The 27735-nt window shown below is 32.7% G+C and overlaps 1 protein-coding gene across 5 annotated transcripts in view; it reads left to right on the forward strand.

Annotated features, from left to right (window-relative positions):
- The first annotated feature begins 10502 nt into the window (after positions 1-10502).
- Positions 10503-27735, forward strand: part of syd (JNK-interacting protein syd) — a 46675-nt gene continuing 29442 nt past the window's right edge. For 3 of the 5 annotated variants that reach the window (XR_015070190.1, XM_085943408.1, XM_085943427.1), the window contains exons 1-11: positions 10503-11050; positions 12496-12651; positions 14190-14337; positions 15665-15852; positions 17795-17942; positions 18436-18471; positions 19233-19250; positions 19485-19542; positions 20462-20765; positions 21170-21288; positions 22453-22630. Coding sequence is in view for 3 of the 5 variants with exons in the window: in XM_085943408.1 (XP_085799534.1) it covers positions 10724-11050; positions 12496-12651; positions 14190-14337; positions 15665-15852; positions 17795-17942; positions 18436-18471; positions 19233-19250; positions 19485-19542; positions 20462-20765; positions 21170-21288; positions 22453-22630 (1680 nt within the window). In the remaining 2 variants the exon portion in view is untranslated. The remainder of the gene's footprint in view (positions 11051-12495; positions 12652-14189; positions 14338-15664; positions 15853-17794; positions 17943-18435; positions 18472-19232; positions 19251-19484; positions 19543-20461; positions 20766-21169; positions 21289-22452; positions 22631-27735) is intronic. The other 2 variants (XR_015070191.1, XM_085943416.1) reach the window with 1 other exon arrangement.

Genomic DNA, 27735 nt, shown 5'->3' on the forward strand with positions numbered 1-27735 from the left:
GTAAAATACGCTTTAAAATATAAACACAAATGAACCGGTGTATCCAATCAATTTTCTTGAGAATAGTTTATCACAAATGTTTTAATATTAGTGAAAACACGTTTTAAAACATAAACGTAGATGAGCCGAACAGAGTGGTAGGTAGAAACTTAACTTAAAACAAATTAAATCACTTCTAATATTAATATTATATTTACCGGTTGTGAAAACGTAAATACGCGGCGGCCATTTTTTAAAATCTCTTTGTGCAGTGTTGCAAGCACATTGAAAAAATAAATTCCCCAATTAATATGTGTTGTAAAAAAAGTCACGTGCCGATCGAAAACCTATTGTAAAACAATCAAAATAACCCTAAAAAACCCTAAAACGCAACAAAATTTATCAAATTCCATACTTTTTTACTTGAATAAAGAACGTTTCTCTACTGCATTTTTCATTTAAACCTATTGGACATGACGAATAAGGCACACAATCGTTCGCAAAAACGGGCACAGCTGTAGGATAATAATATATAGGAGATTACATAGAAGTAATAATAAGAAATAATATATACCTACCTACGTTATGTAACGTTTATCTTATCCATTTCAAATGCAATTATATTCTCTCGACCCCCTGACATGACTGTCTTAAAAATAAGTACTTATGTTATTGCTTATATTATATATTATTTATATTCCATGTTCTTTAATCTTTTGACTAAATCCTTATGAATGGTATCTTTTCTGCACAAATAAACTCAAAAATGTGTCCTTATTTCAAGTCACGGTTTTCCAAGAAAGAATACATTTTTTAAATAGGTACCTACACTAAATTAATAATAAAAAATACTAGAATGGACAAAACTATTCAACCTGAAAAAGTGTTTTAAAAAAAATCATTTAGGTTTGTAGATCGTTGGCAAAACGTGCGCTTTTGATATCGAAATGCGCCCCTGATTGGAAAAATTGCGAGATTGACTTGTGGGTAGCTAATTTCCATGACCCCCCCCCCCCCCGCAAGGGTGGGGCTGACAGGGCTGTAACCTGGGGCCCGGTCTTAGGAGGGGTCCCAGCATGGCGGGTCGGGTAGGCCAGATAAGTAAAATAATCAGAAGACAACAGTTTTTGTTTAATAACAGATGTTGCTTTTGTACACATTCCGTACACCACAAATTTGTAAATGAAGAGTAAAAAAGTCGCCTGCGGCACGAGATACCGATTATGTATTTTTGATTATCATGGTAATTGTGGGCTTCCGTAATTTTGATCTAAACAGAAAATGTTGGGACTCTAAATTCAGCATTATAAAGGTACTTAATTCTAATGCCGGGTCCACACTGGCAACATGTCGCCGGCAACCTCGTTAAATTTTACGATAATCATCACAATTGCTTAAGAAATTGTACGATAATTATCATACGTATCGTAAAATTTAACGAGGTTGCCGGCGACATGTTGCTAGTGTGGACCCGGCATAATATTTGAGAAAAATGATTTGACGATATCTATTACCTACTTAATGCTGTGTCAATAGCGTGCCATGTTCCGAAATACACTTCATATTTATTATGGTACCTACCCAAAGCATGTGCTGGGCTAATACTTATTGATATTAATTAATTATTACTTACTGGTCACATGAGTCGATTTCATCGGCCCTGATTGATCGGCCGATATTAAGTAGGTATTCATTTTGCAATACATATTACATCAATGTACAAATTAGATATTACAGTGTATGCATGTACCTATTATACGTGCATCATCCTAAAACCGGGGTGACTCTCTTCCCGATCAATAATGGACAGTAGTATTAAGATATACCTACCTATTATGTGCTAACAACTCGATAAAATAATTCAAGTGGGGTTATTTAAAAACACAAAAAAACTCTAAACATAAACAGAATACCCTTCATTTTACCTTCCGAGAACTCTTGGGGTCTGTCGAATATCTGCCATCCACTTTAACGACAGGGGCCCACTTTAGGATGTAGACATACATAGACCGATGGTCTTTTTTGCTTCAATTTCGTAAAAATAATGTATACCTACCTATTATAGGCTTAAGGGCAGATGTGCTCAGCGTGGGTCCAAATCGAGCTTTTTTTCTATTTTTAAAGCATGATCCTGGACATACATTAAACGTTGTAGATAATCTATTTATATAATTTTGAAGCCTAATTATCATTTATATTTATTTTAAACATTGGATGACTGCATAAAGTATTTTTATTACATAACATAGTATTCTTTTAAACCTCTCGCTCTAATGTTTTAGAATATAGTCATATTTCAGTACATAAATGTGCAGTGATGTTAAGATTTTTTACGTTTATTAATTTTTAAACGCATTTATAAAACCATCAGTATAATTTATGTCGACATTATTATAGTGAAATATTTACGATAAAAAATTATATTGATAATCTCTGTGATCCCAAATTTGACAAGAATTAGGCATTTTATTATTCAAAAAATGGGCAAGATTAACACATTTGAAGATAATTCTAAAGATATTGATTATAAGCTATGTCTTTGACTACTCAATTGTGATAAACATTCTACGAATAATGATTGCTTTATAATAATTATTGACCTAAGAATAAGGTAGTGTTTTTTTGAAATACGCCATTTCTTTTGGCATTCCCCAGTGGTTAAGTTACAACATACGGCCATAGCCATAAATTGACAAACTTTAATTGAAGTAGGGAGTAAAATGATGTTAACGCGCGTGTTTGAACATGTACCTAACCGATTTTTTTTAAAACGGTACGGTAAAAATACTTTATGCAGTCATCAAATGTTTAAAATAAATATAAAGGATAATAAGGCTTCAAAATTATATAAATAGATTATCTACAACGTTTAAGGTATGTCCAGGACAATGCTTTGAAAATAGAACAAAAGCTCCATTTTGACCTACGCTGAGCATGTCCCCCTTAATAATTATAGGCTCTCTATCTCTACAAGTTTTGTCAACAACTTTCGAAACATATACCTAGTATTTTCGCAGCGTTTTCTGTGGCATAATAATAATATACGAACTAGGTATGTTTAATATTTTTAATGCTTCTCTTTAATAAGAATATGTTTTTATCATATTTATTTTCCTAATTTCAAAATTATAGTAGGTATTTCGTACAATGGAATGGTATAAAAATTGATAGTAAATAAAATAATTTAAATATCAATAGAAAAACGAATTTTAAAATAATATTAGGTATGGCATACCCACCTTCTTTAAATTCTTTTTAGTTTTACCTACTTCAAAATGTGAAAGCGTTAAATACACAAAAAAATAGGATTGTTTTTTTTATTAAAATATATAAAGGTTGGAATAGTACCTACTTACATTTAACAACGACCGTTTACAGAATATTGAAAAAAAATAGGTATGCAGAATTTAACCGCACATATTGGATGTCGATTTACTCAATGTGTATTAGTTTAATCCTCCGCTCCGAGACCAATACTTGCTCCGGCTCCGCTCCAGGGTCTGCTCCGCTCCGGGTAAAAAGTTTATATGTATCCAAATGTTAAAACAATTAAAAAATGAGTAGTTTTAAAATAATCGCCATTTTCATTATTAATTCTATCAAACACCGACAGCAAGTCGTCTCTCATTGTTTGCCTCTTCTGTCAAAAAAGTGAGGTTATTTATCACTTGCCAGTGTTGCCATATTTCAAATAATTCCAGTGTTGCAAAGTATATATAGATTCATATCATAGATTTTAGGACGAAAATTTAAAAATAGAAAAAAGCATCTGGAGCACTACAAATTTTCTATGCTCCGGGCAAAATCCCATTGCTCCAGTGCTTCGTACTCCTGTTCCGAGCTACGCTCAACACTCTGTTTTAATCGCCAGCTTCTCAAATTATAGTGACGTAGGTACCTATTGTAATACTTTTTTTTTTTAAATAAGACAACCATTCGAAAAATAGATTTTTATAGGATTCGAAATAAATCGGAACCGGTGAATAATAATTAAGAAAATAATTAAATTCATGATTGTTTCAATTTATCAATGATTGGTACCTACATATCGTAATTTGTTAATATTTTTGGTGGTTTGATTGAAAAAGTTCTTTGTCATGGTGCTGTAGAATTTCTTCTTCAGCTTCATGACGTGTTTGTGAATGGGTTCTACGTCGACTACGTCCACAAATCTTTTTGAAAAGTTTTGTTGCGAATATTTCAAAAGAGAATATTATAAAAATATGTTTCACCGGCCTAGAATACGCCAGTACGGAGCTCCCCCCCACTCTATGAGTGGGAACCAACTAACCAGCAGAATAACGTTATAATTACCTACCACTTCTGATGACGTATTTATATTGTTAAGGGCGTATTTACCGATAGGTACCTACTCTTTAGTAACAAAAATGTAACCAAAATCAACAGGAAATAATTAAAATTCTATAAGTAAACTCAGAGGATTACAAACACTTGTATTTCGGTATCCGAGTGAGTACTTTAACCAATGACATATTAAATGGACAACTCACTTCATACCCGGCGCGCACGAGAAATTGTGCATGAAAGTCATTCACAGATGTATAGGTAGATGTCACGTGACCATATGACGTATCCGTTTCCATTATGCGATACAAGCTTCGAGAATTTATAGTAACCTTTATTGTAATGGCGTATTAGTGTCATGACTCATTGCGTTAGAAACAGATTCTCGGTTACTTACGACTTCTCGGAGATTAGACGCAAGTGAGCCTAGCGATCACAGGCGACTGACTGTCCAATGGTTCCTGTCATTCAATTGCATTGAATAAACATTCATCAATATCTTAAAATGGCATTTTATAAATAATAAATAATACTAACACATGAAAAGTGATATCCCATCTTTCTTGGAGTGTTTAGTAGATATTTTTACAATTTTTAACTAGGCACATTGGCATTTTGTAACACAATAATAACGGTGGAGTCGAAACCTGACAGTCAGAAATTTTGTATGGGCAGACCCAGCGGTGTCGCCAGACCGCTTGCAAGCAGAATGTTCATTTGAGCGTAGAATACCGATATTAAAATATGAATTTCGCCATCCGGCAGACCCGACACAAAGTGAGTGTCATTTTATTTTCTAGATGCTTCGTCCATATTAATGTCATTGACTTTAACTAATTAATCAGAAGAGTCTTGATCTCTGTAACCTATCAGTTATCATTCAATTCAATATGTTAAGCTAGGAGGGGATGTCATGTGACAAAACCCAAGTATAACAAAGTCTGCCGACTAGGGAATCCAATCCCGAGCCAAAATCTTGATCCCGGGATTTAGCGATTACAATTTGACGATCCTGGGACTGGTCCCGGGATTGGCATTTTTTTCAATAGTTAATATAACATTTTTAAACAAGTCTAAACGATTTTCATTTATAAAATTTCGTAGAATCATTATTGTGTTCAGTGTTTACAATATTATATGAGATTGCTATTTCTGATAGTAAAGACGTAATGAATGGGTTAGTGAGATTTAAAATAAGTAAACCATGGTTTATGACCTTTCCGCTTCATAAATCTAATTAGTCAGCCAAATATTAAACTGTCGTGAAACGTATGAGATCATGGTGGAATCACTGTTGAAAGTACGAAGCATTGTTTTTTTTCCAATCTTTCTCATTTTTATTAATTTATGTGAAAAAATAAAAAGAATTGACAACACATGGGTAATAAATCAAACTTCGGGATTATGTTTACCAATCCCGGGATTCATAGGTATCGAAAATAGTTCGGGATCCCGGGATTGGAATCCCTAGTGCCGACTGCCCTAAATATTGAATGGACGTTATATTTAGGTGACAAACTTTAATGCATATTATTATTATCATATAGACGTAACTATTCTAAATAGCACTCCTTAACACGTTTTCAAGTATAATTATTCATTTCCACACTCGAGATCCGTAACCTGTTATATCACACCCAAAGCCAGTTCCCATTTTGTATTCCCTGAATGTATCCATTTTTAGTGTTTTGCTATGAGGGTGTTTTGGTATCTATTCGAATGGCTAAAGTCACCTGTGAGTAGTTAGGCACTCAGGCACTATAGTGTTATATATATGCACTATTTATAGTGCACTTTAGTGAATATATTATTATTCTTATGCTTAGAATATAATTATTTGTATGCACATTATAAATAATATGTGATTCATTACTGCACACATTGAAGGTAATAGCCTCACCAAACACACCCGGTCCTAATCGGGCGTACCATGCGACCCTACATTGGATGTAGAGCATAATTTTTTTTATGACTGGGAATGTCTCAGGAGCAGTTACCCAAGACTCAGGTCACCATGCACTCAAATGTGCTTTGACTGAATTTACACGACTGTTAAGAGTACCTACCCATGGGAGAGAGGAGCACGTAGAGGCAAATTTAAAAATTAGGTATAGTAAGTAACAAAAGCTAATACAAAACTATCGAACAATCTAAGTGACGAGATCTTCACATTGGCAATATTATGACGCCGTAAATTACTGCACACATTGATATTCGTTGATGGATTTTCTCTTTCTTCTTCTTCTTCGGCCATATCCGCCCCTTAGTTGGAGCATACGGACACCACGCAGCGCCTCCAAGAATCCATGTCGCTAGCCAGTCTTCTGCATCGTTCGGATGGATTTGTAGCCATGTAATATCACAGTACCTACCTACCTGCTTTTATAACTGAAGTTTTCGCTTCCTCCAAAGACGTTGAATGTTTTATTATAGTCATTGTTATTACTTATATCTTAATATCTATACCCAGACCATGGCCCCCAGGCTATGATGTTTGGCAGGCCCCCTACCTATCGCCAAGGTTAATAACAGTTTGATGTTCTACCTATAGTGGAGTTCCCCAAACTGGTATTTCGCGGAACCCAATGGTTTTGCGGGTTATAATAAAATTAAGGGTGTTCCGTGTACTTTTAGCATTTTTTTTCTATTTTTCAATAAATCCACCTGAATTATTGAGTTGTCGCCACTCGACATCATAATATTATTATAAAGCACTGATCGCGACTTTTACTATTAGAGCTAATTTGTGGTGTCTGTTTATCTCACTTAACTGGTCCACCCCCATGCCGCTCCCCTAAGCCCGGCCCCCTGGCTAGATCCCTGTCAGCCCCCTTGTGTGGGCCATGACCAAGACACAGCAAAAAATATATTTTTTTATTTAAATTCCGTTCCTACCCGCTGCAAATTTTGACATCTGCCGGTGCCGTGTCTCTTTGCAGGTATGTATACATGGTTTCATAAGTCTAATACGTCAGACTTATCGCAGAAACATTCTATATACCCCATACATTTTTGAAATAGTCTGCTTTATTTATTGTAAAATTCGATAGGTATGATTTTAAAAATTAAATGTTAACCTTGTAGATACATTTTGCACTGAAACGATATCTAACGATTACATATTATTTATAATAATATAATCATGTTCAATATAAGTGCCGACTAATATTATAAATTTCAATTATATACACACATATATATAGGTACCTGCGCATATAAAATATATAAGATAATAAATATACAATATGAACAGGTGCATGAAAGCGGTGATACCACAGAACAGTGATAATGAGTTCCCTGGGTGATACCCAGGTAGTGAACATATATTTTCATTCGTTAGGTAGGTAGCTACTTTTTTTTAAACAGAAGTATACCTAATAGACGAAGTAATTATATTCTGTGTCATCATAATAAATACGGGTGTTGGTCGTAATAATAAAATTATACCTATGTGCTTACCCAATAATTATTTGAAAAAAAACTGAGAAAGCATTTTGTTTGGTAGAATTTTATTTTACAATTTATTAAGTACCTACATAGTAATATTAAATTCTAAAAATTTGTTTTTATTCTGGTATTTCGGGAACACCATTATCAGGAATATTAGGACTATGCTTGGTGGTATTGATAATAGTGAGTTATCCCAAATAATTATCGAATACAAACTAAATCTGCGGAATTCAAATTATGCTATTGTAAAAACAAAAATATAACTACCTACCTAGATACTTACCATTTTAGTTCCTAAATGAACCATACGTGGATGTTATAAGTACCTATTAACATATGTTTTTAAGAGGTTTAGTATTTGTGTCGCTAGATTTCAAAATCAGCCAAGTCCACCTTTAGGTATTTTTGACTTTTTTGTGAATTTGCTGAAGAACTACTACTTTCTAACATTTCTGCATTATCGGAATGTGGAACTTATTAATTTTAAATATTCTGTACTCGAAATAATATAAACTCTCACCCTTGTGACTGTGTACTTGAGAAAACAAAAAGCTGTTTTTCTCCAATTCATCTATTATGGACTTGGCTGATTTTGAAATATAGCGACACATTTATCTATTTGCCCAATCCAATGAAACATAATAGTTAAGACACTAATATTATTATCTTCTTGTACCTACGTCAGTTGCATGTCAGTTGGTACAATGCAAACTACCTACTTTCACTTTCAGGGCGATTTGACTATTATACATTTCCATTTTTTATATACACAATAAAGTTTCAATAGGTAATATAATAATAATTGTATCTATTTATCTACAATAATAAATAATCTACCTACCTATTAACAAAACTACTCCTTGGTCTTGGCCTCGGCATTTATTAATAAAGAGTTTCCAAATCTTGTAAAATAGGCGTAGGTACCTACTACCACTAATTTTGAGACATTGAATATAATATACAAGCTAGTAGCGAAGGGTGGAGCATTAAACTTTGTCAGTCATACGTATTTGTTTTTATTGAACTAAGACTATACTTTACAGGTGATAGTGTAAGTTAGTTTTTAAAACTCAATTAAACCTTACCTAAACTAAACCATAATTGTTTTGGGCGACACGACAAAATTGTGCATACTTTTCAGCCATACTTATTTTGTTTACCTAAGTTGGATTAAGAGTACATATTACACATATTGTTAGTTCATTTTTTTAAAATTCATTAAGCCCTGCCTAAACCAAAGTGTAATAGGTAAAAATATTATTATGTCTATAAAATTAAATTAATGGCATAATTTTAAATATTTCATAGATAGACGAGTATTTTTTGACTATTATCTAGGTATTATTTATTATTATTTAGTAGTATTATTTATTATGGCTTGGTTTAGCAGGGTTTAATTGAATTTAAAAAAATAACTAACACTACCTGTAAATTGTAGTCTTAGTTCAATGAAAACAGATACATATGACTGACAAAGTTCAGTGTGCACTATTTATGGTGGATCTCGACAGCCTACATCCATCCTTCATCGGTGATACAAGCATATGTACCTACCCGCTTTGAAAAAAATCCAATAGGTAGGTTCATATTTGAAGATACGCTGAAAAGATCAATATACATTCGTAGGTAATTCATAATATATTTCTGAATGTGGGATTTTTTTAAAATTAAAAGTCACACACAAAAACATTAAACCTAGTACCTAAGGTATTCTTTGGTAAATACCACAGAACAGATAATAAATTTATTTCAAGTTCCCTGGTAAATACCATGGACTACACACTCGTGTGTGACTTATGTACGACACTGAGAATAATATTATTGTACTATGTAATAGTGAAGATATATCTATATAATATATATTGTCTGATTTGATTTTAATTTAATTTGCGTATGTATGTAATAATTTGCTATTATTGAATGAATGCAAGTACCTACCTACCTACTCGATTTGATTTGATTCCTAGATTTGTACAGGGAAAATAAAAGTGAAAAAGCCAATGGATAATGGTGTGGCCACATTATAAAAAGGAAATCATAGCCTTTTTTTCCTAGATATATTTTTTATTTCACGATAGTGCGACATCTAAAGCCTACTACAGACGTGACAATACTTGCGCATTTTTTTGCACAATTAATATACGTGACGGCTATAATAATATTATTATAGTACCCACACGGCACAAGAAGATATGACGGTATTAATTAATGTTTGAAGTCACCAAAAAACGCAACGAAAATGATAGCGACCTGTGCAAAATATATGCACCAAAGTACAAAATATTTGGCTAGTATTCCGCTCAAGTATACACGTATATGTCGCCATATCGAAAGAAAAAGTATTGATACCTTGTATCGATATCGTAACGAAAGAAAGTATTGTATCGGAAGAGAAATATCGAAGTATCTGTACTTGGAAGTACCGGTATCAAAATGATGCTTGTTTGCAAGATTTTTTTCCCAAAAACATCGCATAATATCGATATTGGCATAGAAAGAAAGTATCGATACTTTTTGACAGCCCTATGTACGTGTGTAGCCAGCTCAGTGATGCCAACCGTACTATAATTATAGTACAATACTATAATTTTGATTTCGCGAAAAATGTAAAATACTATAATTTTACGCCAAATATACCAAAATACTATAATTTTAAAGGATTCAAGACGAAAAATGTTCCTGTACTATATATTTTTCAGAAATACTATAATTTTTACGCCTTTGTACTATAATCAGCATAGAAAAATATGGCAACACTGAGCCAGCTTAAGATTTATAAACATGGCGGAGGCAGACCTTCTGTGATGGCAGTTCCGAACTATATGTCATATGGATAATTAATTATTAAAATGCAAGTGCAACGGTGTGTCAGTGTAAAATGTAAAGAATTGTCGAGTTACCTCTGCAAATAGATTTAATTTTCATTATTCTTATCACAATAGTTGCTTGTATATAATAAATACAATCGCGTGGGAATTGACTGGTCATCATGAATATAAACGAGAGCCCCAATGGGGGCTTAGGCTCAGAGACGATTTATGGAACACATGAAGATCCTCACGTCGTCATGTCTGAGAAGGTACAAAATCTTGCGGGAAGTATTTATCAAGAATTTGAAAGGATGATCGCCCGCTATGATGAAGACGTTGTCAAAACATTGATGCCTTTGTTAGTAAATGTCTTAGAATGTCTAGACGCAGCTTATCAAAGCAATCAGGAACACGACGTGGAGCTCGAGCTTTTAAGAGAGGATAATGAACAATTAGTAACACAATATGAACGCGAGAAAGGAGCCAGGAAGCAATCTGAACAAAAGGTAATATTTTTCAATCTGCCATATGAATCATCTGTTTTGCTTGGGATTTGTTATTAACTACATCCCAAGTTATTTATATCATTTTTATAATAATTTCCTAACAAATTTGGATACGGTTCACATTAACATCAGTTGTACAGATTGTAAACGAATTATTTGAATATAATAATGGTCAAAACATTTCATAAGAAATTATTGAAATATTTCAGATTTAAAGATTTAGAATTAGATAAATATATCAATACTCGGTCAAAGTATGGTCAAAGTTCGTTTTATCATTCTTTCAACATGTTTGTCATGCTGGTATGTAAACATTCAAGTATTGTAAACATTCAATACTTTGATGTAAGTAAGTCATTTAATCATAAAACTATAGACAAACACACATTAAACTTAGATGTTGTGATGGAGACATTTCGAGAAATAATCATAAAAAGTCAATTTCGAATCTCGAGAAATTAATTAACTGAAATTTTGAGAATTCTCCTTTCTCAAGAAATCCTCAATGAGAATATGGAGAAATTGTGACTAAACTGCCGACTGCAACTGGAATTCGCCAGTGATCACAAAAAAATCGCAAGCTCGGTACTGTTCGGTTATACGGAATACAGCGGAAAACGCATTTTGAAAATAGCCGATAAACTGGATTATTTATTAGTTTGGATTAGTTTAGGTTAGGTTTGGTTAGGTTAACCTAACAAATAATCCAGTTTATCGGCTATTTTCAAAATGCGTTTTCCGCTGTATTCCATATAACCGAACAGTACCGCAAGCTCTAATTAAATCCTTTTTTGACATGAAAATCTCCAATCATCAGCATCTACTGTACAGTGAGGTAATTCAATGTAAGCAAAACTTGAGCTGAATATCCCTATGTTGGCAATAATTTCACCCATTCATACAAATTTTAATTCTTAAAAGGTACCTAGATGTTTAAATATAAACAAATAAGGTATATAAATTACCAACATATTTAACACCCACGGTGGCCGCGCGGCTTAAGCGTTGGACTATGACCATGTGGGTCCCAGGTTTGAATCCTGGGTCTGGCTAGTACACGTATTTTTCAATTTGTGTGTGAGTCAGGGTATGGTCCTAATAGGTTGAGCAAGTGGCTGACATCCATTTCTCATAAAAAAACAAAATCTGTTAATACAAACCTCTACTCTGTGGAAGCCCATAATATGATCCTATTAGGATCGCGCATGGTCGCAATATATGTATACCCATCCTCAATGTGGAAGATGCTTTATAATGTGGGAGGGAGATTAGATCCAATTTATGCATCTATCATGAAAAAACATGTGAATTTCATCCAGGCAGCAGGGGGTCTAACCTAAACTTGTCATGTTATATTAATTTATTGTACTATGGTGACTGGAAAAATAATATTTTTAATAATTGTTTAATTTTTTTATAAAAATATTTGTTGTTTTATTTTACAGTTGTTGGAGGTTGAAGATATGGCCGAGGGTGAAAAAAAGGAATTGTCGGGGAGACTTGAAGCCTTAGAAAGTATTGTACGAATGTTGGAATTGAAGCATAAAAACTCATTAGAACATTCAAGTCGACTTGAGGAACGGGAGAACGAATTGAAAAAGGTTATTTACTGTTAGCCATAACAGTTTTATTCTTATCCTATTATAATATAATGAATCCTTAATGTAACAGAAATATGAAAATGAAGAGTAGCGGTAGTTTTCTCTCCAAAGCTCTTGTCAGCTTGATCTAATGGAATCTCCGACTTGCTTATGTGGTGAATTGCAGGATGCCGATCACATTCTCAAAGTGCCCATATGTTGATTGAAAGGGAAGAGTTTTTCAAGTTGGTCCGACTCTCAGTTGGCCTGGTTGGCCTTTGCGACATGGTATCTGTGAGGGAAAATTCTCACCTTTCAAAAAGTTTGCGGCATTTTACAGCGAGCGAGAAGGTCTTTTCTCATCGAGGATTGACCGTAATATATTATATCATAATAGGCATCATGCACACTCCAGTGCACGCTAACCAAGGTCTTGGGAAGTTGCTCCTGGGACAATCTTAACACGACATTGAAGGGCGCCTAACGTTCATTACGCAATGATATATGCCTGCCTGACAGGTGTGAAGACGTGGCGGGTGGTGGAGGGAAAAGCATGTAGGGAAATGTGGCATGAAAAGGTGCATGTTCTGTGTACCTATCTTGTATAGAACATAAAAAAAAACTGATTGGTGAGGTGGACAAGAGACATGCTGTCATACATTGTGCACAAGGGTCCCTGTCCAAAACCCTGCTGGATCGACGAAGCGCTGGAGAACTCAACATTAATGTTATTCCCACAGGTCCTTTGTTGGGTTATACTTAACATTATGTCGATAATGTGAAATTTTAAGTAACTGCTTACCTATGTATTTTTTTCCGACTCTTGGAACCCAGTTTTGAGATCAATACATATTGTGAAGGTTTATCACTTTGGAGAGTGTACCATCAACTTGTTATGGGTACAAGAGTGATAATTGTAACGGTGTTAGATGGGCGGTTCGGTGTTCGGTGATACGATTTATCTTAACAGTGTTCTTTTTGCTATACATTTATAAACAAGTTGTGTTTTGTTTTTTAGAATTGATACTGTCAAATATTCTGTTCACAAATATTGGATCATCCTATAAATAATGCTGTATTTTCAGAATGTTTGATATGAAACAAAAAAATGATGGTTTTGTAAGCCTAATCCAAGATATTTACCATTATTATTTAAGATTTTTTTCCATCTTACCCTTGAATTTTCAATTCTTTGGCAGTAGAATTCTCTCAGTTTTGAGCCTTAGAATAAATCAAGCCCCCTTCAGACACTGTCTTCTGTACTAAACGGTTACCCATTAATATGGTCTCGTAGACTGAAAAAGATGGTAATCTGATGGTGCCAGGTCAGGATAATATGTCATGCTAAATTGCCTCAGTTTTTCAACATCATGGAAAATGCTATTGTTAGATATTATTTTAGGAGATTTTGTTTTTCTACTGATTTATCAGCTCACATTCTATTTACCTAAGATGAAGCGATATGCAATATATATATAATCGGTGTGGCAGAGGTTTATAGTATTTATGATGTCATTTCGGACTCAATCACTAAATGCTTATTATTATTTTGCCTTCAGGAATATGCTAAACTTCATGAACGATATACAGAACTCTTCAAAACACATGTAGATTATATGGAAAGGACCAAACTGCTTTTGGGAGCTGGTGGAGACCGGGGCGAGAACCGCAATCGTGTAGGATTAAATCCAATGTCAAGATCAAGTGGTAATTTTTGTTTATTTTACTGATTGTTAGTTAGTATTTTACTACAAATTTATTATTATTAAGTTTGTTATTTATTTATAGTAAATTTTCTATATTAATAGAATGCCAAAGTGTAGGTCACACAAAAAAAAATGAATTACTTAATCTTAAACACAATTACCATTATTTGAACTAGTTATACAAAAACAACTCGTGTACCAAAATTCATTGTCGTATAAACTAATATCCAATGAAAATATCAGTGACAGGAATTAATTTATTGTGTGACTGAAAAACCTTCATTCTGCTGTAATAACACTACACTCCACGTCCAAACATATTATAAATATATATATTGCAAAACCTATCTTCAAATGGTTACTGGTAGTAAACCTACAATATCATGTACTAATTTTTCAGTAGAGAGAGATCTACTTACTCTCCGTAAGACATCTCCTAACTTGTAATTTTGTTTATAAGCATAAGTTAGGTCAGTGGTCGGCAAACTACGTCTCGCGAGCCACATGCGACTCTTTGGCCCCTTGAGTGCGGCTCTGCCACAAATGCCCCGTGCCCTATTCGACATGGCTACAAAGAAGAAGAAAAGAAAAACGGAAGACGAAAACCGTGAATTTAAAGTTGAATGGACCGAGACTTTCGCGTTTATTCAAAACTTAAATGGCTTACCGACCTGTATTATTAATTTTCTGGAAAAATTGGCGCATTTAAATGTAGAGAGACACTTTACAACTAAACACCTGTCATTTCGCACTAAATATCCTGTCGGTGATGCAATGAAGAAAGCAGTTGAGGAACTTTAGAAGAGTCAAGAAGTATCAAGTTCTGTATTTAATTACTGAATACAATCTTTCAATAATGTTAATATAGCAAGTTTGATGGTTAGTAAAGAGATTTCTAGAGAGGAAATCAAGAGTAAATTGAAAAGTCGTCTTATTGATGAGAACCTGGAATCGTGCTTAAAATTAAAAACGACAACATACAAACTCGACTTACACAAACTTTCCAAGGAGATGCTAGACAATTATTCATATTTAGTGTTTGTCAGTCATTGTCATGATTTAATTTTATGCATACCTTACTTACAATTTAATTTTTTATCAATACATAAGATCATTATTACGTATGCTATCAAGTTTTATTCAGTGTACCTATAATTTAATTAAGACTTAAACCTTGAACTAAAGTTTATTGTTATTGTAGTTTATTGTACTGTTGATATTTGGCTCTATTGACTAATTAGTTTGCCAACCACTGAGTTTGGTGATTGTAGATTTATATTTATATTAAATTGGGTATAGATAATAATTATTGATCGTGGTGTCTTCAGGTCCAATATCCTTTGGATATGCGTGCTTGGAGGGAGCAGGAGGTAGTATAGAACGGACGGAAAGCATGGGGGGAAGTCCTGTTAGTGCTTCTCCGTCTCCACCTTCACCTCCGCTTGGTGAAGAACTAGCTGCTGTCAGAACTATGGAACGAGCTCACCAGACTGACGCCATTACACAACAAAGCCAGGTATGATATACATCCTTGTACTGATGCATCCGCGTTTGCATTATTACCTCTCATAAACTCTTTAGTCATAAATGTCTCATACACATTAGTTTTATTCAACACCATTGATTAAACAAAAAAGAGTAATGTTTATAAAATTTTTATAAAATGGTATTCACTACATCATTTTTGAAGTTATACTTTTTTGGGACGTAGTGAAATTAAGAAACCGTATTGAGAAACCGTTTCGGAAGTGAAAATGACGTCGGCCGTGTTATCAAGGTATACCAATGTGCATTTGCGAATTAATATATTGTCCTGTCATGGCGGCCGCCTGTGCAAAGACGCATATAATATTATACTGCGCTAGCGCCAATAATCATTTATTTTTACATGAAAAAAACAGCGTCCACGAGTGGATTCAAACCACCGACCTTTAGCTTGGCAAACGCGCTGTCCTCGTGCTATGGCTTGATATGCCGCGTCTTATGCCGCGTCGATATTGATAATTTTATAATATAAATATTACCAGCAAACGGTTGCCAACTGAAGTGCTTACACAATAAATTTAATTTCACAACATCGCAGTAATTGAATAAAAAATGACTTGAACTTCTGTTAGCATGTGTTTTTAATATATTCCGTACCTATCTGTCATTTTCTCCACATTGCGTTACCTATGAATAGGCTAAGGTATCATATGTCTCGGTTTCACATATTGGTCCCGGCCGGTTTGCCATTTTGTCGCGGCTGTTCTACGTATGAATGATTGTCAATAATAAATTGTCATGATTGACCGTAGTAGCAAACATTATTTGATGAGATGGCGGGGAAGGGTACGAAAAAAGGTTATTCCAGCGAGAAGTACGGACTGGTACAATAAATAAATTAAATAATTTAAATTTCTGCTGCAGAAATTCTGCATTTTTCTTTTGTACACAGGTAGGTAGGTATCTACTTTAAAACAATTTTTGGTGGCTAAATTTGTTTCTTTGCCATATATCCCGTTCCTGTCCCGGTTTAGAGTTTCATAATTATGGTAAGCCTACCTATGAACATTATATTTTTAGGATTAAGAAAAAAAAATTTCAAGTTAATACTTTGTTACAGATACAAAAAATTTTAATGACAAACCATGTCACTCAAATTTGATTGTCAAACAAACATTCGAAAAATATTTAAATGAGTTAAATATCGTTAAACATACTGTATTTTCAATCAATATCATAAGCATTTATCATCGATAAATATTATTTTAGGCGAAGACTCAACGTTTTCGTAAAATGATATGTACTGTTTACGTCAGTTTGAGGTTATATTTATGAAAAAGCATTTTGTAACTACATATCACTAAATTTCCCTTAAATAAAACACGTTTAAATGAAATATGTTGAAAGTTAAGTAGGTAATATAATTTGTTGAAGTTATACTGGAAAATAGTGAAAATGAAGATCGAGGTATACCAACATACCAATATAACAGTCATTGTTGGCCATTTGCAATACTTTACGTCAACAAAGGATCGTCACAGTGATAGTTGTTACCTTTTATATAATTTATTTAGTTATATAAGTTAAAGTGTATAAAGTGAGTTAAAGTGTAAAAATAAACCAGCGGCGCTCCAATAATTCTAGTTTTTGTTTTGTTACTCCAAAGAAGTATAACTTCTAATGCACGTACATAAGTATACTCGAACATCTTCTTGGCTACATGTTAAAACTGTGAACTAACAAGCTCCTCCCATTTAGTCGACAACAGCGCCTTCCGGCTTTTGCCTAAATCTTCTTGTTGAAGAGTACACACCGATTTTTTTTTAATGACACATATATTTACTGACACGGTGAGCTTGATTAATAAATTAGAAACTGAATAAATTAGCCCTACTTATAAAAAGATTGTGCATCTTGTACTATTGTACTATTGTCATGTAACTGGTAACACGATACAGTAATTATTTTTACAGGCAACGTCTCCGGTAGTGCCTACTGTCCCGTCAGGAAGATCCCAAACGAAACGTGAGCAGAGAAGTGGGAACACTTTGTATCAAGAACTTTCTTTCCATGATACTGATACAAACCTTAACGAGGGTGATGAAGCAACTGATATTACCGGTAAGATAATTTATTGCAATGTACAAAATCACACTTCTAATCACTAATGAAGATTGGAAGCCTTCTCCTTCCATTTATTACTGTCCCTAGATTATCAGAACAGTGTTATTGCCACCTCCACTCATACCCCATTTCCATCATCATCTTCGGAGTCCTTTCCATCCGAATCTTAAAATGTGTTGTAATTTCCCAGTCATCTCCAAGACTTTTCCCAGACACTCCATCTTTCTTGTTTTTGTGTGATCAGGCACGCCCACCTCTATCAAAGTTCCATTCATTAGTAACTTTATCAATTCTCAATATTCATAACACGTCATTAGAGCCACATTTCAGATAACAAGATTTTATAAAAAAAAGTGAATAATATGATTCACTATAATTAGTTTGGTGCAATAAATAATACATTTATATTTGATCCATATCAATTTTAAGGATTTTTGGCATGAGTTATTGTTCAATACTGGTTGATTGATTTTATTGTTTATCATTCCAGGCAGTTGGGTGCATCCTGGAGAATATGCGTCTTCTGGTTCGTATATGCCCAATACTATCGTTATGTCATTCTAATTAAATTATGCAAAATTAAAAATCAAGAATAAATTATTATATTTTATCACAGTTTTGGTCCGAAGAGTACATTCTAAAACAATGTGTGTTGCATGCTTCTTTACTACGGGTGTAACTATATAATCAGATTTGTCAATCTCATTAATGCCTTATAGAAGTTTAAAATGATTACGCTATTCATATTGTAGATACATAATTAAAATTATTCATTTAGTAAATATTAACACACATAATTTTGTTTTATGGTTAAAAAAACTGATTTGTCGTAATTGCTGTTTTATTTCAATAATAATCATTTTATATGGATATCATTAATAATGTTGAATAAAAAATACCTAATTATTGTAAAAACATGCGAAAGAAAGCATTCTCATTTTATGTAGGATTTTATGTAGGTTTTTATGGGTATTAAAAATCAACATTATAAGCATTTAGGTCACTATTTTGTTTAATATTTGCATGAAATGTTACTAAAATAGCCATTCACCGATTGGGACAAACCACTGCATATTTATTAAATACCCTAAAAAGGCCAGTAATTCTCATTTAATAAGATTTGTTTTTTTGGGTACTTAAATATTCAGTTGCCAATCTGCCAATGTCTATGTATTGCATAATAATGTCTATTGCACATACCTACCTATTTTTTCTCTGTTTTCCCTGGGTGCTAATGTCTCCTGTCTTGAAACAACATGCTGGATGCCAATGTTTGTCTATTAACAGTGAATGATAATTATTTTGGTAAGTGTTTCGCCATTAATCTAAATACTTCACTAACTTTTTAATGCTACATACTTTAATCATTCCTTTGACAGTTGTGCTAGTTGATATCATGAAATAACTAAACTCTATTATGTAGTTAATTTGCTTAAACTATATTATTATCATGCAATGATCAAAATAAATTACACATCATTTGTTAGAGAACATAATATATTAAGATTCTTAATTTTAAATTATATATTTGTTTTCCAGGAATGGGGAAAGAAGTGGAAAACCTCATCTTAGAAAATAACGAACTCCTAGCAACTAAGTAAGTTACCATCGAAAACTTAATATCGTCGCTGCACGCGAAATACCTCCTCCAATGTGGTAAAACCATCTTTAGGAGTTAGAGACAAAAAACTGCTTTAAGCAATCTAGAACAGAATATTTAGAATAATTAAATAAATAATAATGCAGTTTAGTGGGAGTTATATTATTTACACTATTTTGGATTATAAAATTATAGAAACTGTTCATATAAGTTTTTCATAAAATGCTTTAAACGTATATATTTTTACGTTGGAGGTTTATTTCGCAGTCTATCTCTTTCGCAATATAATATATATTTTGCCACAATTGAACACCGTGAGTGCGTGCACAATTTCTCCGATGTGCACAATGGAGTTGTTTAGTAATGTTCATCATAACATTTGGTAAGAATACATCACATTGGAGATTTATAGCTTTCAACCAAAACGACATAGCACAGAAGTTTTTGTCAACGATAAAGAAAAAATCAAGGAGTTTTTTGACACTAAAAACTCATTTTTGCAAAATTAATACATTGGAGGTATTTCGCATCCAGCGATGTTATTTTATTAATGAAATGAATTCTTTAATTTAGTAAAACCCTTCTGTGGATCTTGCCTCCATCTACGAAATGCTCCATACGGTGTTTACTATATATTTGGACCTGTGAGATAAACTGCGTTCTTTGAAAAGGGCAAATTTTTCAGTCAAGGCAAAAACAAAATTCTGTAATTGTTTTTGCCCACTTTTCGCTTATTTAGCGATGGATATTATACCTAACTTGCTAGAATGTAAAATGATTTAAATGACATAATTTTTTTTTGTCTTTAATGAAACAGTTTATTATTCAAGTATGTAAACGTTTGTACATTAAAAAAACTATAGTTTGTACTTCTGCCATATCACTAACAAAATAATATTATTTGTTTTATTTACAGGAATGCTCTGAACGTTGTGAAGGATGATCTTATAGTCAAAGTAGACGAACTAGTGGGTGAGCAAGAAATCCTGCGTGAAGAAATCACTTCGCTTAGCATGGCTCGTCAACGTCTAAAGGACCATGTGGCTGAGTTGGAAGAAGAACTAAGAAAGATAAGGGAGGAAGGATTAGTGGGGACCAAAGGAAACCGGGGTCAGGAAGGGTCAACAGAACAAGAAGAAGCTGATGTACCTATGGCCCAGCGAAAGAAGTTCACTCGCGTAGAGATGGCAAGAGTTCTTATGGAGCGAAATCAATACAAGGTATTTGTAATGATAGTCTCGATAAAATAAACTTAATTTTTTATCCAATGTTGATAAAAAAATCATAATCATTAAAAGTTGTATATAATTATATTATCTCACTTTGCGACTGTAGAAATGCGAAAATTCTTTCTAGAGACTCCGCTGCATAGCGCACGTTATGCAGCGGTGCCTCACGTTAAAGTTGTCTGTCTTTAGTGTTTTAATTATCGGATTTGTAATATCCAGTTTTGGAGACACAATCGGGATAAGTTTAACGTGGTATTAGAATGATTTATTTCCTTCTATTGGATTAGCGGAGCCAGTTCATGTCCCGATTGTAGGAGAGATCTTTAATTATGTTTCATTGTTGATTCGTCTCCTCTTTTTATTTTTTGTAGTAATTTAAGTATATTTTGTTATAGGAACGTTTCATGGAATTGCAAGAGGCCGTTCGTTTAACGGAAATAATCAGAGCCAACCGAAATAGTGACACACTGGAAAAGAAACAAGGGATATGGAATTTTTTTAATAAACTTTTCAGGTGATTTTAAAATTTTTTTTTTTTTGTAATTCATCCCAAATACAAATAGTAAGAGCCTTGTGCTTAGTCATACTTATTTAGATAAGTGGGCTTATGCGTTATACATCCGAATTTCGGATGAACAACATAATATAATGCTTAATAAGTGACTGGAGTCAATTAAATGATATTAATTGTATATAGTATTGAACATATCGCACCGTGAGTGTAGAACCAAGGCATCTGCAAATTGTTCAATTTCGAGATTAAATGCAAAACAACTGCAAAAGTCGTGAACTTGATAATGTAAAAGTGAAGTAACTGAAAGAACATGCAATATAATGTAGATATAAACCAAATATTATGGTTTTTTTAGAAACTCTATTTCTCCTAATAAAACGAAGACTTCAAACCCTAATATATCCAAAATATGTCTTTTGCAGATGCCTTGGTTTTACACTCACAGTGCGATATATGATTTTAGATTCGCGGCACAGTGCTTTGGTGATTACAGATTCAAGTTGAGCGTCATATTAAAAAAAAAAATATGATTTTTTTTTTAGTAGGTTATATATTTGAGATGTTTTCCAATTATATACCCATGTTCAATATAAAGATTGTTACATTTTCCAAAGATATAGTTTATTAAATAATATACATAGTATGGAATATACTCCCTTCGGTTAAACCAAATTATATCAAGTTACTGATTATCTACTCAAACACCAACTAAAAAAGACCATTGGAATGAATAGTTTGCATTTATTGTATAAGATTTGTAAATTATGAACACGGAGAGCATGTCAAAAGTCACCAATAACGCAACCTGTGTTAATTTAAAAAAAAATGTGGAAAAGATGAATTTAAAAAAATGGTCAGCACTTCTGATCACCAAAGGCAACATAGCCATACGTGTTATTTATTGTTTTGATAAACTGTTAAGTATGCAACGAAATGAGTTTATTTATTTATTAAATGAGAGAAAATTTATTGTTGACATCTTTGCATTTGGCTCTAAATGTATACTGGGAATGTGTGTAGTGTAAGAAAGAGGGTGCCACTCTGGATATTTTCTTGGTCAGAGGATGGTTTTTGAACTGTATACAGATACTAGTCAGGAGGAAACTGCTAACAACCATACTGTAATGTCTTTTGTAATATTAATTTTCGAATTGTTCTGTTTAGTTCTGGAGAAAGACCTTCTAGACCGTTGTCAGCGAATGTGCGTATGGCAGGTGTTGCTGGTGGATCAGGCAGTCCGTCGCGGCTTCGGCACTCCCGGACTCACGCAGACTTTTTAGAGACCACTTCGGATAGAGCTCAACAGCGGAAAAAGATAGAACGCCGTGATCAATACAGACAGGTACGATTTTTTTTATTAGTAGCTTAGTTGTGGCTCATTCATTCATCGATTAAATAATCCAACAAAGACTACACCGGAATGATTTCTACGTCTCGATAATGATACAAAAATTAACAAACGTTAATTTCATATAAAAATAAACATTGATTGATTATGTTACTGTATTAATAATATGATCAAAAGCCTGTCTGCAACTAAGAAACTTCATAAATTAATGAATACTGCAATTCCTTTGAAGTACAATAAACAGTTGGTTATTCTACTATTTAACGATCATAAACTTTTTTGTCCAATCTCTTACAATAATTATTTCTGCCTTTTGTATTGTTGGTGCATCTTAGTCCGATCAGTTGTTTTCCGTTTTAACAGATTTTATGACATGCAATTATGTTTCTAGTTCTGAGGAGCTAAGTAGAGTAGCGGCAAAAGTGCTGAACTGAAAAATATGTTTAACCCTTTGGCTGTTATGATGTTATTCAAAATCCCAGCATGCCACCATTTATAATTATTGTTAATAAAAAAAATAATATTTTTCCCTTATTGATTGATTTTAACACCAAGCTTGCGGGAGACTAATACCAACAACTCACAGTAGGTTGAATTGGCTAAAGGATTGCCCGATTGCTTGAAAACTTGCCAATTGAGGGTGGACGAATCTATATTCCCTGTCTACAAATATGCTGTTTTTATAATCTGTCACACACATTTTCTCTTTGTTGGACTTCTAAAGGTTTTTCGAAGGTCATTCTAATAGTTTTGTCAACAGAACCAAATAAGTTGAAAATAAATTACTGGAGTATAATTCCGACCTATATATTGATTAGATAATTGACAATAATATCAGATTATATACACTTGACTATGTAATTTTTTATTTGTTGATTGTAATTCCCAAATTGTATTAGCTGAGACCGTGATTATTATTGTTAATTCACTATTTCTCAGGTTTATTGACAAATCTTTAAATTTATTATCTCTATATCGAACAGTGCAGTTTATTATAACAATTATTCAGAATATGACACAATAATAATAATAGGTATGTATGTTGTAAAATTTATTAACAACAATGGGCCATTAAGTGCACGTAATTAATTGTATCGTTTTAATGTCAATTAGAAGTTTTAACAGGATGGCGTAGGTACATACATGGATTTCCGCTTTTATAAATTATTTTAATTTCAAATAAATAAATGAATCTAACCCGCTCTGCAAAAGAAGTGAAAGTAATTAAATGTGCAAAGCAAACATAATAAAAACCGGCTTGATAATGGAGCAGTATGAAGTTCCCAAAAAAAATTTACCATTCTAAGTATTGTGACGCCAACAATGATTGTGGTTAGCATTTCTTGCTGGTATTATGAACAACGATATATCGTTGTTTAGCATTCAAAGGGTTAAACATTTTTATGCTGATTTATATATTATATAATGTGTACCGGTATGTTTCCATTTTGACAAAAGGCAAGCAATAAAATCAAAATAATTTGAATTGTAAATACTAAAAAATACTCTCAGTGAATGCCTTTATTTTTCTTAGGCCTCTTTTCTACTTCCCAATTTGTGACATCTGCTAAGTATACATCGTTTTTTATAGTCTTGAAAAATCATATCACACTCATCTAAATTTATTATACTTACTGATAGTGAAACTGATTACAATATTATTTTGGTGGTGGTATGTAGAAATGTTATGATTACATACTTCATAGTGTATAATCATAACAATAATGTTGAATAAAACCAGTACCTTACAGTCACAGTCATAAATAAGTATGTACCTGCAAATTAACTAGGTATAACATACCATATGATTATTTATGCCTGGCCAGATGTTAAGGCCGTACATCAGTTGAGGCACGGTCTAAAAAGATCGTTGCTAGGCGATGCGCGGATTGCGGGTTGCGGGTGCAAATGACGCCTGTCAAACGAAATATTATTTGTCTTATAAATCCAACATATGTCCATTTTATGTTCTGTTTATTGTTCTATTAGTAACAATAAGAATATATTCATTGACATGTTTTCTTTTTAAAGTAAATGGGTAACGTTTTTAGTCATCTTTACACGATTTAAGAATTAATTGGCCCGTCGCCATCACGAAGCAAAGTGACGTGCTTCTAGCTCTACGTTCTCTCACTGAATGCGAGTGAGTCCAAAATTTCGTCGCACCTACAGTTGAAAATTATTTGCCATTTCACTGATGCGTCACCTTAATAACTAGGTACATTGTTTTTTAATTAAGCAGAATGATTCAATAATATATATATTGCAGACATACATATGTGATATATTTGTATATACAGACTAGGGATTGCGATCTTGGGATTTCAGGATGGATGAAAACATTTTAACCTTTTCAATATATGTAATGTGAATATGAATTTTTGCTTCAACATAAATATTTCACATTTAATGTTGTCTTTTTATAACGATTTGGTTGCTAAAAGTTTACCAATGTATATTATTTTCCGAGCCCGTATGTCAAAATTTACTATCAATGAAACAAAGATGTTGAAGAAAACCTTCTTCTGTATAGATAGATGGAGCCTAAGCATATGAAAGTGAAAAAAAGGACCCTGGTTTACTGATTAGGATAGCCACGATTGACTTTGCATTGCAGGTTCATTTGAAGAGAACTTCACACTTTCATTTTGACATTTATTTTCCAATTTGCAGGGGTAAGAAATTATAATCTGTCATGATGAGTAGATAAGCGGCGAATAATATGGCACCCTAGCATTAATTATTTAGTTGAAAATACCGGTAAATCGTTTATATCTTTATGTGAATAAGTAAACAGTAAATTTAATGAATATCTCAAATTGACAGCCATTGTTTGTGTTAGAAATCGGAAATGTCAACTTAGCAGTGTTGTTTACCAACTTAACCATGCTTCATTCAATCAGTAAATGCATTCAAATGCTATATTAGAAATAATTTATATGACTCCTTCTAGATAGTCCAAATTCTTAGCAGTGCCCTTTTAAGCTGTTACCCCTATTATGACCTAGGCGAATGTCTATTGTATTTTAAATAATGTTGTCTATTAAAAAACTGACCCATAAAACATGAAAAAGTGCATATAATTTATGTATATTTTTATATTGACTTATTGAGAACCTAGCAGTTTTCACTAAGATATAATTTAGTTAACAAAAGGTTATTACACATGAAAATCATATGAAAGCTAATTCTGAAATCCCATAGTGTTTTAAAAACTCGTAGATTTGAATGAACAGATACAGCGAAATTGCACTTTTGGCAATAGTAGCACAGATACCGATGGACAGGATTTATCAAACTTACAAATAATATAATAATCAAGTTACCAACATTAATATTTTAGTAGAGACTTTATTATGACTGTGACTGTATCTACATAGAATATTTCGTGTTTGACCCTTTGACGACTGTTACATTTCACTTCTAAGCAGTTTCTACATAGGTACTACTTGTAAAAAAGTAATGTTCGTTTATAAAAAAATGGATATTTTTGCTTATAGCATCGCATATATATAAGCCTATTTATTTGACAGTCAATTTACTAATAGCGTGTATAGGTGTTTACAAAGTACATATTTAACTTTATCTAAGTTGAATTATTTCGAATTGGATAAGTGGTGAATATGTTGAAATACTGCTGAGAAATCTAAAAATCAAAATTGACACTGGAGGCAGCCAATATATAGTAGGACTATGTGAATCCACATTATATATGCGTGATTTACGCCATGACAGGTAAGTGTAATACGTTGTAGTCTGCATTGTTTAAAGTATCCATAATTAAATTTATATTTGTTGAATGTTCACAAAAGACGTTAAATATCTTCCCAAAAATACCATAATCAATCCTCTGCCCTGTAAAATTCCGTATAATACAGAATAGAAAAATTCCATTTTTATATTGTAAGTATTACATTTGAAATATGATATTATCAAAATATCTTCCGTTTATTTTCAAACACGAAATTTTCTATTTTCAGATTTAGTCGAGTATATTGTAATAATGTATAAAGTCAATGAACGTCTTCCAGAATTGCGTCGCCTAAGAAGAAAATAATATGGCCCATTAAATCTATTATTTTTGGTTCCAATCTGCAATAGACATTAATGTTCTTAGAATTTCATTTACGTACTACCCATTGACGACTAAGGATTGACTATGCGACTTTTATTGACGATTAAAGTTAGATTAGTCTACAACAATTATTCAACATTTTACATCATCACTAAACATATAAAGATATCATTTCAAATTCTATAATATGAGTTTTGTAACTTTATGAAATCATTTTTTTTTAACTTTCTAAAAATATTTAAGAATTGGTATTCTATTTGCAAGTTCCTCGTAAAATATCAGTCGTTGAAGGGTTAATACGATTATTATTTATGTCTTTGGATAATAAATATAACATTTATTTAGAAAGGTGTTTTTTATAATTGGTATTAATGTCAATGTAATGATTATCATTATATAAATAATTATTATGGATGGTTTGTCTGTATTTTCTTCCTTTTATTGTCCTCTATGAGCGATGTCCTATGTATTATTTATTTTCCTCTTGTATGAATAACAATTTAAACAATTAAAGACATTTGTGAAAACTAGGGAAGTTGCCTTATTATTATTTTTTTTTTTCTAAATTTGTCTTTTCTTCTAACAGATAGATGAAATGAAGAAGTGAATCTACATATTGCTGAACATATCATCCGAAATTTGGCCTTTACATTCCTGTCCATGAGAGATTGTTATGAGTGATTATTTATAAAAAATCAATCTTAGAAAATTATGCTTAATTTTGCTGTTCAAGATACGAGAAGATTACTCATAGTTATAAGTGGTAACTTAATACAATATAGCGAATATGTAAATATAAAAATAATTGTCAGTTATGAATTAGAAAATAACATTTCTAGTCTGCGTTACTTTTTAGTAAGATAATTTATATTTATTTAGTTTTGTATATATCCTATTTATTGTTTTGTCTAACATTTTTTTATATAGAGAAATACCTATCTGATTTTTGTAATAATTATATTATGTAGATCAGCGTTTCACAAATGGGTTCTATGAGGTATAATTAAGAGTTGCTGGTTTTTGA

The sequence above is a fragment of the Rhyacophila brunnea genome, unplaced genomic scaffold, assembly GCF_057557595.1.
Source record: "Rhyacophila brunnea isolate RB1 unplaced genomic scaffold, BYU_Rbru_1.0 scaffold_1, whole genome shotgun sequence".
NCBI classification, from domain to species: Eukaryota; Metazoa; Arthropoda; class Insecta; order Trichoptera; family Rhyacophilidae; genus Rhyacophila; species Rhyacophila brunnea.